This window comes from Eptesicus fuscus, chromosome 1 (genome assembly GCF_027574615.1).
Source record: "Eptesicus fuscus isolate TK198812 chromosome 1, DD_ASM_mEF_20220401, whole genome shotgun sequence".
NCBI classification, from domain to species: domain Eukaryota; kingdom Metazoa; phylum Chordata; class Mammalia; order Chiroptera; family Vespertilionidae; genus Eptesicus; species Eptesicus fuscus.
Window position 1 is genome coordinate 35,851,758 of NC_072473.1, and position 18,889 is coordinate 35,870,646.

The 18,889-nt window shown below is 38.9% G+C and overlaps 1 protein-coding gene across 1 annotated transcript in view; it reads left to right on the top strand.

Annotated features, from left to right (window-relative positions):
- BRWD3 (bromodomain and WD repeat domain containing 3) overlaps positions 1-18,889 on the top strand; it is a 170,256-nt gene that overhangs the window by 107,688 nt on the left and 43,679 nt on the right. The window contains exons 20-28 of the mRNA XM_008155335.3: positions 1,770-1,863; positions 5,664-5,813; positions 7,086-7,162; positions 8,852-9,020; positions 10,584-10,697; positions 12,434-12,541; positions 15,604-15,728; positions 16,676-16,758; positions 18,261-18,372. Coding sequence (XP_008153557.2) covers positions 1,770-1,863; positions 5,664-5,813; positions 7,086-7,162; positions 8,852-9,020; positions 10,584-10,697; positions 12,434-12,541; positions 15,604-15,728; positions 16,676-16,758; positions 18,261-18,372 — 1,032 coding nt within the window. The remainder of the gene's footprint in view (positions 1-1,769; positions 1,864-5,663; positions 5,814-7,085; positions 7,163-8,851; positions 9,021-10,583; positions 10,698-12,433; positions 12,542-15,603; positions 15,729-16,675; positions 16,759-18,260; positions 18,373-18,889) is intronic.

Here is an 18,889-nt window from a genome sequence, read left to right on the forward strand (position 1 = left end):
GAATCTCTATCCTTTATATTCATTAGAATTCCACATGCAAGTGAAATCCTATGGTACTTGTCTTTGACTGACTTATTTCACTTAGCATTAATACTTTCCAGGTCTATCCATATTGTCGCCAAAGGTAAGATTTCGTTCTTTTTTACAGCTGAGTAACATTCCATTGTGTAAATGTACCACAGCTTTTTTATCCACTCATCTACTGATGGGCACTTGAGCTGTTTCCAAATCTTAGCTATTGTAAATAAGGCTGCTATGAACATAGGGGTGCATATATTCTTTCAGATTGGTGTTTCAGGCTTCTTAGGGTATATTCCTAGAAGTAGGAACCCTGGGTCAAAGGCAGTTACATTTATTTATTTATATATATATTTATTTGAGGAAACTTCAAACTGTTTTCTGCAGTGGCTTCACCAATTTGCAAAACAAATTTTTTAAAATATATTTTTATTGATTTCAGAGAGGAAGGGTGAGGAAGAGAGAAACATCAATGATGAGAATCATGGATTGGCTGCCTCCTGCATGCCAATGTATTATGTATTGGCATGCAGGAGGCAGCCAATACCTAATACTGGGGATTGAACCTGCAACAAGGGCATGTGCCCTGACTGGGAATCAAACCATGACCTCCTGGTGGCTCAACCTCTGAGCCATACCGGCTGGGCTGCATAAAAATTTTTCAAAAAAGTATCTCTATCCTTTATGTCAGGGATGGGGAACCCTTTTTCTGCCAACAGTCATTTGGATATTTATAACATCATTCAAGGGCCATACAAAATTATCCACTTAAAAATTAGTCTACTATATTTGGTCGAACATATAGTTAACTCACCCCAAATGCCTTGGCAGAGCCAGACCAAATGATTTCGGGGGCCAGACGTTCCCTACCCCTGCTTTATGTGAACCCTAACATTTGCTATAATATCAACTCCAAATAATCCACAACAACTGGAAATAGATTTATAAAAGAAAAAGGACAGTGATAGAGAACACATAAAATTTATTTTAATCATGTTAGCTCCCTAATCAAGCCTTTCAGCAGCTCAGCCAACAAGTGGGAAAATTAAATTGATACTGCCTTTTCTTTCTTCAGTAGTAATAAGAAAAAAAGGAGACATAGCTAATTTATGAACTGAATGCCACCCTCTGGCAATAGAGCAGTTTGAAATATTCTTTGCTCAAAATGTTAAAATAAGAATTGAAAGCAGGGCCTGAAATAGATACCATATGCCAGTGTTCTTAGCAGCATTTATTCCCAATAACTTAATGGTAGAAATAACTCAAGTGTCTATTAACAGATGAATGGATAAGCAAAATATCATACATTCACACAGTGGAATATTATTCAGCCATAAAAAAGGAATGGAGTTCTGATATCCTGCTATAACATTGAAGACATTAAGCTAAGTGAAATAAGCCAGACATAAGAGAACAAATATCATATTATTCAACTTATATGAAATACCTAGAATAGGCAAATTCGTATATACATAAAGTACATTAGAGTTTAACAGGCATTTGAAAGGAAAAATAGAGAGTTATTGCTTAATGGTTACAAAGTTTAGATTTGGAGTGATGAAAAAGATTTGGAAATGGTGATGATTACAGAACATTGTAAATTTTGTTAATACCACTGAATTGTACATGTAAAAATGGTTAAGATGGCAAAATTAACATGTTGAAGTATTTTTATCTGACTTTTAAACCATCGGTTTGCTTTTTGATGATTTTCTGTTACTTTGACCTTTGATATTTTTTTTTTTAATCAGGGTTCAGGAAGAATGTAGAACTGCGAAAGGTGACATAGAAATCAGTCTCTATACAGTTGAAAAGAAGAAAAAACCATCTTATGCTACCCAAAGTGTGAGTTTAGTTTGACAATACTTTGGGACACACTATTTGCCAATATTTGCAGATACCAGGTTTTTGAAAGATGCAGTTATGTATTAAGGGACTGTTTTGATAGGTGTATGTATATAGGGAACCTAATTTTTGAACCCCAAATTGAGATATATGGTTATTAATAAGGATAAAGTTATACAAAGTCAATACTATGCCCCAAAATCTAGGATATATAATCATTGTAGGTATAGGCTATTTGTATTAAAATACCATTTTTGTATGGTATTTAGTCCATGGGCTAAATCTGCTCTACTGCCTACTCTTGTTAAAGTTTTATTGGAACCCAGCCACACTTATTCTTTTATACTGTGTATTGTCTATAGCTGTTTTCACACTATACAAATTCGAGTAGTTGCAACAGAAATCATATGACCTGCAAAGCCAAAACTATTTACACACTGGGCTTTACAGAAAAGTTTGCTAACTCCTTCCCTACGCATACTCTTGGGCTACCTAATCACACAGTAGTAAAATATGATCTATACATTGGGAAAATTCATATTCTCAGTAAAAACTTCAAAACAGGGAATAGGATTCCTGAACTCTATTAGGTATATGGTAAGCTCCTTACTAGAACTCTGAGGCGAATGAACTAGTGACATAAGGAAGAACAGTTTTCTTCCTGGATGTAACCATAATTCCTAAAGAGTATTGTAGCTTCTGGAAGTCTAGGATGATTCTAATTTTATTTTAAAAACCTATACAATGGACAGTGAATTTTAAATGTGTTATTTTTTCTGTATTGATAAACACGGTTTTAGTTAACTATTATAAGGTTATCTCTACCTCTGGCTCAGTTGGTTGAGCATCATCCCATGCACCAGGAGGTCACTGGTTTGATTCCTGGTTGGGGCTCTATCTCCAATAGGGGGCATGCAGAAGGTAGCCAATTGATGTTTCTCTCTCCCTCTCCCTTCATCTCTCAATCTAAAATCAATAAAAACATTTTTTAAAAGAACATCTCTAAATAGTCTTAGATCATTTTGCTGCACAATTTCTTCATTTATGTTGAGATTTTGTTAGCTTATTTTATGTTCTCTGATAAGATTATTTTCTTAGAGATTTGGAAGGACTCAAATCTATGATTTATATTCTTTTCTCTTACTAAGCTGATTTGTCAAACATCAGACTTGTCTGATACTAATAGATAGTGTAGTTGGGACTAAAAAACATTTTTATTTATAGAAAATGAGAAATACTTAAATGTAAGAAACTGGCCCTTTTATACTGATAAGACTTTTAAACTTATTTACTCCTGATGACAGTAGGGTTGTAGCTTTGACATGGTATATCAGTAATCTAAAGTAATAAAAGAGAAATATGCAAATTGACTGTACTTCCAAGACAACCACCAATCAGGAGTGCATATGCAGATTAACCCAACAATGATGGTGGGTTAATTTGCATATGCAGGCATGGAGTGAAGACTGAAGACTCCGGCCCGAGCGAAGACTGAAGACGACTGGAGACTGAAGAGGCTTGGCTTCTCTGCTGCAGCCGGAGCGGAGAAGCCTCGAGGCTTGGCTTCTCCGCTGTGGCTGGAACGAAGGCCTGGGTCCTGGGTGCCAGAGGAAAACCGGTGCTGGCAGCCAGGGGATGGAAGGCCTATTGCACTAATATTCATGCAACGGGCCTCTAGTATTTTATATTTGTAAAGGTTAGAATAAAATAGTTTTCACTTTACATTTTGGCTGTTAAAAATTAATTATTTTGAACTGTTTACTAAATGTAGTTTTTATAGAGCTAAAGCAGTACATATTATATTAAAACATATATACACTAGAGGCCCAGTGCACGAAATTCATGCACGGCGGGGTGTGTCCCTCAGCCCAGCCTGCACCCTCTCCAATCTGGGACCCTTCTCACAATCCAGGACTGCTGGCTCCCAACTACTCACCTGCTTGCCTTCCTGATTCCCCCTAACCACTTCTGCCTGCCAGCCTGATCACCTGCTAACCACTCCCCTGCCCGCCTGATTTATGCCTAACTGCTCACCTGCCAGCCAGATTGCCCCTAACTGCCCTCCCCTGCAGGCCTGATCCCCCCCAACTGCTCTCTCCTACAGGCCTGGGTCCCGTCCCCCCTAGCTGCTCTTCCCTGCAGGCCCAGTCACCTCCAACTTCCCTCCTGTGCTGGCCTGGTCACTCCTATCTTCCCTCTCCTGCAGGCCTGGTCCCCCCTAACTGCCCTTCCCTGCATACCTGGTCACCCCCAACTTCCCTCCTCTGCTGGCCTGATCACCCCTAACTGCCCTCCCCTGGATGCTTGATCGCCCCCAACTTCCATCCCTTGCAAGCCTGGTCCCTCCCAACTGCAGTCCCCTGCTGGCCATCTTGTGGTGGCCATCTTGTGTCCACATGGAGGCAGCCATCTTTAACCACATGGGGCAGCCATCTTGTGTGTTGGAGTGACAGTCAATTTGCATATTATGCTTTTATTAGATAGGATAGAGGCCTGGTGCATGGGTGGGGGCCAGCTGGTTTGTCCTGAAGGCTGTCCCTGATCAGGGTGGGGGTTCCCTTGGGGCGAGGGGCCTGTGGTGGTTTGCAGGCCAGCCATGCCCCCCAGTGACCCAAGCGGAGGCCAGGGCTGGCTGGTAGCCTGGGTTGCCCCAGACTACCCAAGCTCCCAACTCCTTCTTGATGGAGGCCAAGGCAGACCAGGATGGGCAGGAAGCTTGGCTTCCTCCATTGCCAGCGGGAACCCAAGCCTCCTGCTCGCTCCAGCTCCATGTCCGCCGCCATCTTTGTTAGGAATTATTTATCTTCTATAATTGAAATTTTGTAGCCTTGAGCGGAGGCCAGGGTTGGCCAGGGCGGGCGGGAAGCTTGGCTTCCTCCATTGCCAGGGGCAACTCAAGCCTCCTGCTCGCTCCAGCTCTGTGGCTGCAGCCATATTTGTTGGGATTTATTTATCTTCTATAATTGAAACTTTGTAGCCTTGAGCGGAGGGCAGGTGGGTAGCTTGGCTTCCTCCATTGCCAGGGGCAACCCAAACCTCCTGCTTGCTCCAGCTCTGTGGCCGTTGCCATCTTTGTTGGGATTTATTTATCTTCTATAATTGAAACTTGAGCGGAGTCCAGGGCCAGCCAGGGCGGAGTTCAGGGCCAGCCAGGGCGGGTGGGAAGCTTGGCTTCCTCCATTGCCAGGGGGCCACCCAAGCCTCCTGCTTGCTCCAGCTCCGTGGCTGCCGCCATCTTAGTTGGGTTAATTTGCATACTCGTAGCCTTGAGCGGAGTCCAGGGCCAGCCAGGGCGGGTGGGAAGCTTGGCTTCCTCCATTGCCAGGGGGCCACCCAAGCCTCCTGCTTGCTCCAGCTCCGTGGCCGCCGCCATCTTAGTTGGGTTAATTTGCATACTTGCTCTTATTGGGTGGTGGGCGTAGCGGAGTGATGGTCAATTTGCATGTTTATCTTTTATTACATAGGATAGCTATGACATAGATACCTTGTGTCATCCTGTAATAAATTGTGAATAATATAATGATATATAAATTCTGATTGGGTAAATTTTTGTAGCCCAAACTTTAAGCACTGTTTTTAGTTTGTTCACAAAGTTTTCAAAATAGGAAAGCAATTAATATTAATGGAAGGTGGATTATATATATAGTTAGGTCTTAGATTTTGTTTTAGGGGATTTATTTCTATCCCTTACCTTTATTCTCACACCACACCACCCAATTTATTTGTGTTTTATATGACTGTTAATGTATGTTCACTGAGACTTTCATTTTCAAAAAGTGTGTTTTACTTCTGTTTTACAGAATGACTACCAGCCTAGTTGTGGAAGGTCTCTACGAAGGACACAACGTAAGCGTCAGCATACTTACCAAACACGGTCCAACATTGAGCATAATTCACAAGCAGTGTGTCAAAGTTCAGGTGTACAGGAAGATTCAGACAGCTCCTCAGAGGTTAGATATCTGATATTACTTACTCAATGTAATTTTTTGTTTTCTAGTTAGTATCATCACTTTGGATTTACTTTGAAGGGTCACTTTTTTAACACAAAATTATTTTAATGATTTTCTTATAAGAGAATTAATAAGGCATTTAATAGCAAATTTGAAGATTATATTAAATTCTTTTAGCTATCTCTTCTGACTTGTACCTAAGATACTGTCTTGGTTGAGGGTATCAAACATGCAAGCAAAAGTTTGGCTTTGGAAAAATGAGAAAAATTTTGTGACACGAAATCTGCATAGAAATGGAAAGAAGTGGAATATAAATAGTGAATACTAGTTATACAGTCCCCGAACTGGTTGACTCTATAATCAGCTGAATGTACACATATTCTCTTATTGTTGACTTCACTGATTATGAACATTAGTGAGTGATGATTTTTCTCAAACCTACCTTACTCATGGAATAAAGAGTATAGTAATTCTTGTCTTCATATTGTTCTTTTCTCCAGTCCTTTCCTTTTTATGCTCTTTACTGTAGTTATTAAGGAAATAATGAAGTTTAATTATGCATTGGCAGTGTATGGTACCTCATTCTTCTCTCAATACTTATAACTTTTTCACTCTTATCAATTATGTCCCTCTCGTTCCCACCCATGAAAATCGTGATCTAGAAAGATGACCACGTATAAAGTAATTGATGTTACCTTTTAATGCTATAATAGTATTGTGCTGTGTTTTTAAAAAGAATCCCTATCTTTTTAAAAAAATATATTTTATTGATTTTTTACAGAGAGGAAGGGAGAGGGACAGAGAGCTAGATATACCGATGAGAGAGAAACATCAATCAGCTGCCTCCTGCACACCTCCCACTGGGGATGTGCCCACAACTAAGGTACATTCACTTGACCGGAATAGAACCTGGGACCTTTCAGTCTACAGACTGACGCTCTATCCACTGAGCCAAACCAGTTAGGGCAAAGAATCCCTAGCTTAATAAATATTTATAGTTAAAATGTTTTTTTGGTCCAGATTCAGTTTAAAATAATTTCTGGGTTATGAGGCAGTTGTTGAGGATATAGATAAAACAAGATAGGCAGTGAGTTATTATCTAAACTGGAGATTGTGTACACATGGGTTATCTATTCCCTCTACTTTGGTTATGTACATTTTAACTAGAACATTTTGGGGGATACAGAAATTGTTATAAAACAAATATTGTGTGCTAATTAACCATATGCTATGTAAAAATCATATATCTCAATTGCTGACTCTTTGTTTCAGGAGGATGAAACAGTTGGCACAAGTGATGCTTCTGTAGAGGATCCTGTCATTGAATGGCAAAGTGAAAGTTCTTCCAGGTAGTTTTAATGGTTTTGATTTGGTCAAAATTATTTGATGATTTCAACGTGTAATTATGTTCTTATAGGAATTTGGTAAGACTAGAGTTAAAATATCATTTTGTAGTAGAAAGAGTACAGTACTGGCCTGGAAGGCCAGAGATCTGCTGTTTTATTCTGGCTCTGCCAATATCTTTTTGAGCTTTGGTTCCCTCATCTGAAAAATAAGGTCCCTTATAAATCCAAGATTCTACATCTTGGCAGGCTCTATGTATTTATTTCAGTTTTAAAACAACTATTTTTTAACTATTTCTAGCAAAGAAAAACATCTTTATTTAGAGCAGTTTTTGTGATTTGGACTTTAATTTTCAATTCTGTTATGGGAAACTAAGCATTATACTTTATACAAGAAGCATTTCATTAAAATCACTTGGGTAATATCAAAATTCTATATTAATATGCTTTTTTTTCTCTTCGGTTAGAATATAATCAAACTATGCCATTTATAATGCTGTTTGATTATAAAATGACTAGAAGCCTGGTGCACGAAATTCGTGCATGGAGGGGGGGTTGTCCCTCAGCCCAGCCTGTACCCTCTCCAATCTGGGACCCCTCGAGGGATGTCCAACTGCCAACCGGGATCGGGCCTAAATGGGCAGTCGGACATCCCTCTCACAATCCACGAATGCTGGCTCCCAACTGCTTGCCTGCCTGCCTTCCTGATTGCCCCTAACCACTCTGCTGCCAGCCTGTTTGCCCCCAACTTCCCTCCTCTGCTGGCCTGGTCACCCTAATTGCCCTCTCCTGCAGGGTTGATCACCTCCAACTGCCCTCCCTTGCAGGCCTGGTCCTTCTCAACTGCCCTCCCTTGCAGTCCGGGTGCCTCCCAACTGCCCTCTCCTGCTGGCCATCTTGTGGTGGCCATCTTGTGTCCACATGGGGGCAGGATCTTTGACCACATGGGGGCAGCTATATTGTGTATTGCAGTGATGATCAATCTGCATATTACTCTTTTATTAGATAGGATAGAGGCCTGGTACAGGGGTGGGGGCCAGCTGGTTTGCCCTGAAGGGTGTCCCGGATCAGGTGGGGGTTCCCTTGGGGCGTGGGGCGGCCTGAGCGAGGGACCTGTGGTGGTTTGCAGGCCGGTCACGCCCCCTGGCAACCCAAGCAGAGGCCCTGGTATCTGGAATTTCTTTTCCTTCTACAATTGAAACTTTGTAGCCTGGAGCAGAGCCAAGCCTGGGGCTCCCTCTGAGGCCGGCAGCCATTTCTGTTGGGGTTATAATTGAAACTTTGTTGCCTTAAGCGGATGGGCCCAGCCAGGGTGTGCGGAAAGCTTTGCTTCCCCTGTTGCCTGCGGCAACCCTGGCCTGCTCTCTCAAGCTCCATCCTGCCGCCATTTGTTTGAATTTGTTTACTTTCTATAATTGAAACTTTGTAGCTTGAGTGGATGCTTAGGCCTGGCAAGGGCAGGTGGAAAGCTTGGCTTCCTCTGTTACCTAGGAAACCTTGCTCTCTGTGGCTGTAGCCATCTTGGTTTGGGTTAATTTGCGTACTCGCTCTGATTGGATGGTGGGTGTGGCTTGTGGGTGTGTGGGAGGTATGGTCAATTTGCATATTTGTCTATTATTAGTTAGGATTATCTTTCAATTCTGAGGCAAACCTGTTTTTTTCCTAGGCTTATTCATAATTTTGATTTACTTACAGTGATTCATCAAGTGAATATTCTGACTGGACAGCAGATGCTGGAATAAATTTGCAACCTCCAAAAAGACAAACTAGACAGGCAACACGGAAAATATGCAGCAGCTCTGACGAGGAGAATTTGAAGTCACTAGAAGAGAGGCAAAAGAAACCTAAACAGACTAGAAAGAAGGTTTGTAAGTTTACAGGGTTTTATTGTGTGTGTTTTTTACCTTTAGTATTGGACTATTTAACATTAACACTTGACTTTCTCTAAAGAAAATATTCCACCTGAGAAACTAAAGAAAATGATTTTAAATGAGTTTAAAATAGAATTTTTGAAATTTTTCTGTTATCAATAGTAGAGGCCTTAAATATCTTCATTATTATTTTAATTGTTATTAAATTAAAACATTCACAATTGTTTGTTAAAATGTAATAAAGTTTTAAATAATAAGCCACTATAGTTTAAAGGTATTATTCTTTTTTTAAATATATTTTTATTGATTTCAGAGAGGAAGGGAGAGGGAAAGAGAGATAGAAACATCATGATGAGAGAGAATCATTGATCCGCTGCCTCCTGCACACCCCACACTGGGTATTGCCCCACAACCCAAGCATGTGCCCTGATCGGGAATCAAACCATGACTTCAGGCTCACAGGTTGACACTCAATCATTGAGCCACACTGGCTGGGCTAAAGGTGTTATTTTTGCCATGGCACCAGTCATTGTTTTTTCTATACATTTTTGACTTGTGAAATGAAAAGGTATGATAAGTTTTAGAGGGCTCTTCAATTTTTTAAAGACTTTTAATTGATTCTTAGAGAGTGAGGAAGGGAAAAGGAGAGAGAGAGAGAAACATCCATCAGGTGCCTCCTATATTCTCTACAAGGGATTGAAGCTGCAACCCAGACATGTGCCCTTACCAGGAATCGAACTGGCACAGGATGACACCCAACCAACTGAGCTACACTGTCCAGGGCTCTTCAATTGTTTTATATAGTTTTATGTGAGGCCCATGTGCACTGGTGGGGGGGGGGTGAGGGTCCCTCAGATGGGCCTGTGCCCTCTCACAGTCTGGGAAGCCCTTGGGTGATGTCCAACTGCTACAGAGGCGGGGGAGGCTCCTTCCACCACTGCTGCGCTTGCCAGCTGTGAGCCCGGCTTCTGGGAGCTCACTGACCATGAGGGGGAAGCTCCTGCATTGAACATCTGCCCCCTGGTGGTCAGTGCGCATCATAGTGATAAGTTGTTCAGCTGTTCAATTTGCATATTAGCTTTTTATTATATAGGAAGGATTTTACCTCAATGATGGTTTCTCTTTCCCATTATAATTTCATTTGGATGGTATATAAATTTAATCTATATAGTTCTTTTAACATTAATTTAAAATGTACACATTTTATAGCCTGTTCCTTTAGTAGACAGAATTAGCTTTTTTATTATAACCATTTTATTGGTAAAAAGTTATTGTGACTTATATTTGAATTCATGTTGTATTCTAGAGACTTGTAAAATTTGGTTTTTAGATACTATATAGTGTCTCATTTTTTTTCCAGACAATTTAGCAACATATTAAGAACTCAGTTATTTTATAGGCATTCAAGTTGTGCATGATTAATTAGTAAAGGAAAATGTTTAAAATTTGTATATTTTAGTTTTTGTTATCAACTAATGTTTTTAACATTCTCTACTTGTAATTTTTATACTGCTGTTCTACATTTATTGCCTATATATTTGTGAACTATATTTTAGAAAGGAGGGCTGGTTTCTATGGCAGGAGAGCCCAATGAAGAATGGTTTGCCCCTCAGTGGATCTTAGATACTATTCCACGAAGATCTCCATTTGTCCCACAAATGGGAGATGAGGTAATTGTTACCTGTTATAACCCTTTTCTTTCAGAACCTCTAGAACACTCACTTTAATCAGTCTTAGGGCATTTATATTTTCAATTCTATTATAGTTATGTATTCACTGTCTTAGTTGCTCTGTTCAATTATACATTTCTTGTGGACAGTGACTGAATCTTAATCTTTGTATTCTTTGTAGGACCTGTGAACATTAAGATAAATTGATTGACTTCTGACATCATGAAAATAAATGTCTTTATTTTTATCTTAATTGCCACTTAGCATAATTATAGTGGAATTTTTAGTCCTAATTCAAATTCTAATATTGGGGTGTTTTTTTTTTTAAAGAAGCCCATGTTCTAACTGATAGAAATTATAGTAGAGAATAATTAACTCCATTTTGATGATTAGGGGGATGTCACTTCACAAACAAGGCCTTCTTGCCAAGCCTATGATTGAATAATATAGCCATAGTTATGGTTTGGTCATCAAAAATTGAGTTAAATTCTATATGATGAAAATCGTTTTTTCATTTTCTTATGAAAATTATGGTAACATTGTAATATATGAGCTCTAGTTGGTTTGTATAGTCTGATATTGACTAATCATTTTTGAGTGATTAAATGCTTACACACAGTTTTCAATTTAAGACTAATATTAGGAATGTAATGTTTTCATTGTAATAAAAGAAGGAACAAAACCTTGCATATGTTTCTAAAAGTCTTATGACCAATAAAAATTTCACTAAATCTTCCTATGATTGCCTATTATTAATATGTATACCAGGGATAGCTATCAAATAGTTTTATGAATAAGCAATTGCTTGCTGACTATCTTGATATTATTAAAATGTATTTTTCATAAGTGTATCTTGTAACTTAGATTTTTGAGCAATGCTTGCTTGTGTGGTTATTTTAGTAGAATGTACTTTGTTGAATGCTGCATTTAAAAAAAACAAACAAAAAAACTTAAAGAGCTTTTTGGGGGGCATTTCCAAAGTCATGATTTCTTATATTTATTGCCTGCCTTACAGAGGCTTAAGAGGGATAATTTAGAAGACTTTATAGAACAAGATAAGGATCTGTACACACTATAATCTTATGAGACTACTGCTATTTGTTGAGTATAGGAATAAATACATAATAAAGGATATCTGGAAAACGTACTTAATATTGACTTTTTACCCCCTTTTTTAACCCCAATAGTTATCTTTATATACTAATATTTAAATCTTTTTAGTTTTCTACTTATATTTTTAGCTGTTAGAAATTCTGACTTAAACATTCTTGATTGGTAGAGTGTGTCAGTGTCGTTTAGAAAAATAATAGTATGATTTTTTTATGTTCTATTTTACCACCTCCTTAAAATTATTATGTGAAAGAAACTTATTTAATGAATCCGAATATCATAGTGAATGCTGTCAAATTAATAAAAATATGAATAAATATTAAATATTTAAAAATAAGATAGGGGTTTTATGTACATTTGTCAAATCTGTTTCTTCAGAAATTTATGAAGCTGCTGGGAGAAAGGGACTGTGTGTGCAGTTTTTATTATGCAGTACTTGGGCTACATGGTCATGAGTACTCAGTGAACATTATTTGATGGTGACAGGTACATTTATTGTACATATTTTTCAAAATTATAATTATGTTTGTGTAAACAGAAGAGGACATTTGTAGGAATATATGTTGTAATGTATAGAGTTTTTAAATAAGACACTACTATTTAATATGTCATGTTCTTTGTTTTAGCTTATCTATTTTAGGCAAGGACATGAAGCTTATGTGCGAGCTGTAAGGAAATCAAAAATATACAGCGTTAATTTACAAAAACAACCATGGAATAAAATGGATCTCAGGGTAAGTTTGCCAAATTCATTAGCTATGAAATTGAAGTAGCTTTGGAATTAAAGTACAGTAGGTCCTTGGGTTACATAGCAGATCCGTTCCTATGGTGCGACGTAACACGATTTTCGCTGTAAATCGGAACCCACCTACATAAGCACCTATGTCACTCACATGGAGTACATACACAGTAGTAATGAAGTGAAACAGTAAAAAAAAAATTAAAAGAAAGATAACAATTCCTGACCTTTACTTGTGGTAAATAAATAATAAAAAACATATAGCACATATGTACATATGTCAAAATGATGGAACTTTTTTTTTTTTTTTACAAATAAATGGGAGATGGCGACGTAACCACGAAACGATGTACATCAAGTCTGACATAACCCAAGGACTGCCTTACTTGCCTGTAGGCTTTTTCTCAATTTCATGCATATCTCACTGTTGATTGTGTGTCCAAGATAAGATAATTACCATCCTATTAATAAAGAGGTAATATGCAAATTGATCATCACACCCTCACACAAGATGGCCGCCCCCATGTGGTCAAAAGATGGCCACCACAAGATGGCTGGCAGGGGAGGGCAGTTGTGGGAGATCAGGCCAGTAGGGGAGGACAGTTGGGGGCGACCAAGTCGGCAGGGGAGGGCAGTTGGGGGCGACCAGGCCTGCATGGGATGGCAGTTGTGGGCGACCAGGCCGGCAGCAGAGGGCAGTTGTGGGCGACCAGGCCGGCAGCAGAGGGCAGTTAGGGGCGACCAGGCCAGCAGGGGAGGGCAGTTGGGGGAGACCAGGCCTGCAGGGGAGGGCAGTTGGGGGCGACCAGGCCTGCAGGGTAGGGCAGTTGGGGGCAACCAGGCCTGCAGGGGAATGATTAGGGGGTGATCAGGTTGGCAGGCAGGCGAGCGGTTGGGAGCCAGCAGTCCCAGATTGTGAGAGGGATGTTCAACTGCCTGTGGGATCGGGCCTAAACCAGCAGTTGGACATCCCCCCAGGGGTCCCAGATTGGAGAGGGTGCAGACTGGGCTGAGAGACACCCCCCTCCCAGTATACGAATTTCATGCACCGGGCCTCTATTCTTATATAATAAAAGTCTAATATGCTAAATGTCCAGTCATCCGGTCAGCCATTCAACCAATCAAAGCATAATATGCTAATAATATGCTAAGGCCGCTCAACCGCTCACTATACTGTGCACTGACCACCAGGGAGCAGACAGTCAAACGGTTGACCAGTTGGTATAATGTGTACTGACCACCACGGGGTAGATGCTTCGACCAGTAGGTTAGTTTGCTGTTGGGGTCCGACCAGTTGGGACTGAGCAAGACGGGCCAGACATGCCATGGAGCCCTCCTGCAGTCCCTCCCCAGCTGGCCAACCTCCCATGTCCCTCCCCAGCCCCAATTGTGCACCAGTGGGGTCCCTCAGCCTGGCCTGCACCCTCTCGCAATCCAGGACCCCTCGGGGGATGTTGGAGAGCTGGTTTCCACCTAATGGCGGAATGACCACTCACTGTGACACGCACTGGCCACCCAGGAGCTGCCCCCTGGTGGTCAGTGTGCTCCCACAGGGTGAGTACCGCTCAGCCAGAAGCCAGGCTCACAGCTGGCAAGCACAGTGGCCCATGGGAAGTGGACCTATGCCGTCCGTCAGACATCCCCTGAGGGCTCCTGGACTGCGAGAGTGTGCAGGCCGGGCTGAGGCACCCCCACCCTCCAAGTGCACCGGGCCTCTAGTACTCTTATAAAGCTGAGTGTTATGGTTTAGATTTTGTTTCCCGAAATTTGTATGCCACCTATTATCTTGATTATTTGACCTAATTTCCTTCAAGCTTTATGTCCTCCAGTGTATACCATTCTATAATAGGAGCAAAGCAGTAGTTCCATTGTGTGGATATTTTCCTCAAAATTTTGTACATTCTGGAGGCTCTAGAAACTGATGTGTGTGGACTACAAACACCCTGGAAGTTCTGGCGGCTTTAGGATATAGTAAATATCACAAATCCCAAGAAGCTCAGAACTTTGTGGTGCTGTATGGATTATTTCTCTTCATATAGTACCTATGTAGCTTCATTGTATTGAGTAAAATAGGTATGTATCTTTTTAGAGAAGGATTTCTACCTATAAGTACATGTTCATTTATTTAAACATACATACATACACAAAAACAGGCATAGGGATATATACACCATCATTTTTGCGTAGGTTTATATACATGTGTTTTGTTATTTGGGAATTTTTTTTCTTTTTACTTGAAAAAGGAGTTAAAAGAGCAATTTTACAATGTTTTTCCAGGTAAGTGAAGGATTTATGTGTGAGGATGCTTAGCAGGAAGGACACAAATATGTACATTTACTGAAGTAAAGATTTAAATACTTGTAAAAACTGTATTAAGTTTGTGAGATGCTAAAGTATCTTATCAAGTAAGCTTTACATAATCATCTCCTGGGAGATAGTGATGCTACCATCTATTCTGAATCAGATGAAAGTTGAGTTTTTGTTTGGTTGGTTGTTTTAGAATCAAGGGAATGAATAAAACTGATTTCTTATTTCAGATTTTAACCCTGTGGTTCTAGGAAATTATAGGCGTTAGCATGTGTGTGGTGCAAAAGCCTAGGCTTTGGAATAAGACCTAAATTTCAGTCCTAGCTCTGCTGTTTAATAATGTAGAACTGGCAAGCAAATCACTGTTCCCATGAAGCTCAGTTTTGTCATCTTTTAAGAGTGACTAATAACCAATCTATAAGAGTGGTACTATAAAATAATATTGTAGATGTTAAGAAATGTATCTCATTTCCCCACCTGCATTATTTACATACTGTATTTCTGCCAGATGAGTGATTCTTAACTAGGCAGAGTATCATAGTTCCCTGAGAAGTTCTTTTCTTTAAATATATATGACTGAGTTGTACCCTAGACCTTACTGAATTCTTCTATTCCTATTAATAAGGGTCAAGAGTATTTGTTAGTTATTCAGATAATTTTTAAATTGTTCCAATAATGACCAAATAATATGTAAATGTTAGAAAGGTATTTATATTTAAAGTAATAGTTTATTGGTATTCTCATAAATAGGAACAAGAGTTTGTTAAGATTGTAGGAATCAAATATGAGGTTGGACCACCTACACTATGCTGCTTGAAGCTTGCATTTCTGGACCCCATTTCAGGCAAAATGACTGGAGAGTCTTTTTCCATTAAGTGAGTAGCTCTGTGTATTTGTGTGTGTGTGTTGTGTGTTTGTTGATCCCTATTTTGTATTCTGCAGAGTATAAGACTTGATATGAGAGAAAAATACTACAGCACTATAGGCTTGGAGTTTTAAAGAACAAGGTTTAATATTTAATTCTTGGTTTATGTTTTTACTTAAACAGCTATACATATATATATATATGGCTATTAAAGAGTATATATATGTATATATATATATATATAGCAAATGTATATATTTTCACGAGTAAGTTACTTCTCTGAATTCATGCCTTTCTTTATAAAATGGAAATGCTAATATCTTCCTCAGGATATTTGAGAGGAATAAAGGAAAAATCTTTTATAAGTACCTAGCAGTATACTTGAAACACCCTAGTTGCTTTTTTTTCTGTTAAAAATAGGAATAATTAGTCAATGGCACATTTCTTAAAGTTAATTTTGAAATCTAAGGAGACAAAATAACATCAATTCATATTTTTGTGTGTGTTAATCCTCACTCAAATATATTTTTTCCATTGATTTTTAGAGAGAGGTGGAAGGGAGGGAGGGGGGAGAGAGAAACATCAATATGAGAGAGACACATTGATTAGTTGCCTCCCACCGAACCCAAGACCCTTTAGTGTGCAGGCTGACATTCTGCAGAGCCACCCTGGCCATGGCCATACTTTTCTTAAAAAGTCCTTGGTAAAAATAACTTATATGAAACTTTAATGACCTTTTTTGACGTCTTTATATCATTGAAGTGATACAGCAATAGGCAGGGTGCTCGCAAACAAAGCAAAGCAGATGGAGTTTAAGTGAAGACTTTTGTAGGGACCTTGAGGTTTACAACATTTTGCTTAATGGCTACACTTTAAACATATATCTGTGGATAGTTAGTAAGTAACATATACTATTATATCTGTATGTTGGTTCATAGGGCTTTAATTTTTGTACAGGTATCATGATATGCCAGATGTCATTGACTTCCTTGTGCTACATCAGTTTTATAATGAAGCCAAAGAAAGGAACTGGCAGATCGGTAAGTATAGAATTCTCACTTAATGACTATTAAGTTTGAGGTAAAATAACTTTAATTCCGATTTAACAGAAAGAAACTAGTTTAACATGTAAGCTGGAAAAACCTGTTAGCCAAATTAGGAAAATTAAATTAAAGATATTTTCTCAATTATGTTTAGTGATTTTATGCACATTGCATATCTATAATAATAAAAGCATAATATGCTAATTAGACCAGATGACCTTCCAGATGAAGCCGGGGCTTTGAGGGAAGCCTGGGTCCTGAGTGCCAGAGGGAAGCCAGTGCCAGCAACTGGGGGAAGGAAGGCCTACTCTTGGACGAATTTCGTGCATCGGGCCTCTAGTATCATATAATCGCTAAAACTTCTGCAGTTTTCTAATCTGTTAGAATACAAATCTGAATTAAAAAGAAAATTATCAAATGTTAGTTGTCCTAAAGTAGAGTACTTAATATTTGGGCTCTTAAACAGAACATTACTGATTGTGGTTTTCTTTCTTTCTCTCTTCCTCCCACCACAGCTTGCAACTTCCATCTCTCTTTCAACCCCTCCCTTCTTTTCTCCCTCTCTTGCCTTCTCCTACTTCCTCCCCTCTCCCTCATTAGCTTTTGATGTTGGGCAAGTTTTTAACCTCTCTGTGCCTCACTTCCATTATCTTTAAAATAGGAATCACATGACACCACACCTATAAGATTGATGTGAGCAATAAATTAGTTAATATATAGAAAGCACTTAAAATGGTACCAGACGCAGAGTAAACACTATGCAAATGTTTGGTGTTAGTACGTTTAAATTATCTTTTATTTGGAAGGAACTTTTTTTTCTACAATGATTTGGTTCTGTAATCCTTAGCCATTTAGAACAGAAGACTAGTATGAAGTGATTTTAAAGGCAAAAAGCAAAAAAGAGAAGAAACAAATGGTGTAACCTAGGTACAGTGCAAGAAGTAGAGTGCCTAATGATGATTTCAGGTGATTGATAAAAGTTAAATTATATGTGGTGGCATTTATTTGAGACAACATGGAAATATGTGATTTATTTTAAAAAGATAGCTAGTACCTGGAAATCAAAATCCTTGAAGAAGGTAAAATGTAAAATTCACTTATTTGCAAAACTCAGATTGAAACCTTTAACAACGATAGTTACGATGCTATTTCTGGATTCAACAAAATATCGCAATTTAGCCAGTGTGGCCCAGTTGGTTAGAGTGTCATCCTGTGCACCAAAAGGTGGCAGGTTTGATTCCCCATTAGGGTACATACCCAGGTTGTGGGTTTGATCCCTGGTCAGGGCACTTGCAGAAGGCAACCAATTGATGTTTCTCTTTCATCTCTCTCTCTCTCTCTCTCTCTCTCTCCTCCTCCCCCCCCCCCGACTTCTAAAATCAATTTTAAAAATCTTTGGGTGAAGGTTTTAATTAAAAACCCTTAAAATATAAATTTAGAGTGGGAACAGAGCTTTATTCTCAAGAGCACCATTGTAAGAATTTCTAAAAACATTGCAGGTGATAGATTCCGCAGTATAATAGATGATGCCTGGTGGTTTGGGACTGTGGAGAGTCAGCAGCCTTTTCAACCAGAGTATCCTGATAGTTCTTTCCAGTGTTACAGTGTTCAGTAAGTACAGTTATGGTCTTTTATGCCCGATATAATACTGAAGTGCTATATGGACTTTCTATAAACCTTACCAGGAATAATGTCATTTTACCTGACTTAACTAATCTTACAAGACCTATAACTGTAAGAAAATAATCATAATGCCTATAGAATTTGATGATAAAACAGGTAAATGTTACTGCTAAAACAAAGCAGAAACTGAAGGCTTACTTCTATCTCCCTTATGTCCAGATTTTCTTGTAAGTAATTGTATTTTAGACAGGATTTACTATTATTTCATGAAGAATACTGAAATTAATTCAGTGTTTAAAATAATTGTTGCAGCTGGAATATAGCAATGAATATTAGTACCTAGACTTTTATTTGATAGTGAGAATTCTAGGCAGAAATGACTGTATTATGTTTGGATGTGGTTTTTGTCTACAATATTTACTTTAGTTCTTCATGATATATTCCTAATTATAATATTCCTAATAAAGTTTTTTGTCAAATATGATAGAACATGTTTATTCTGTGA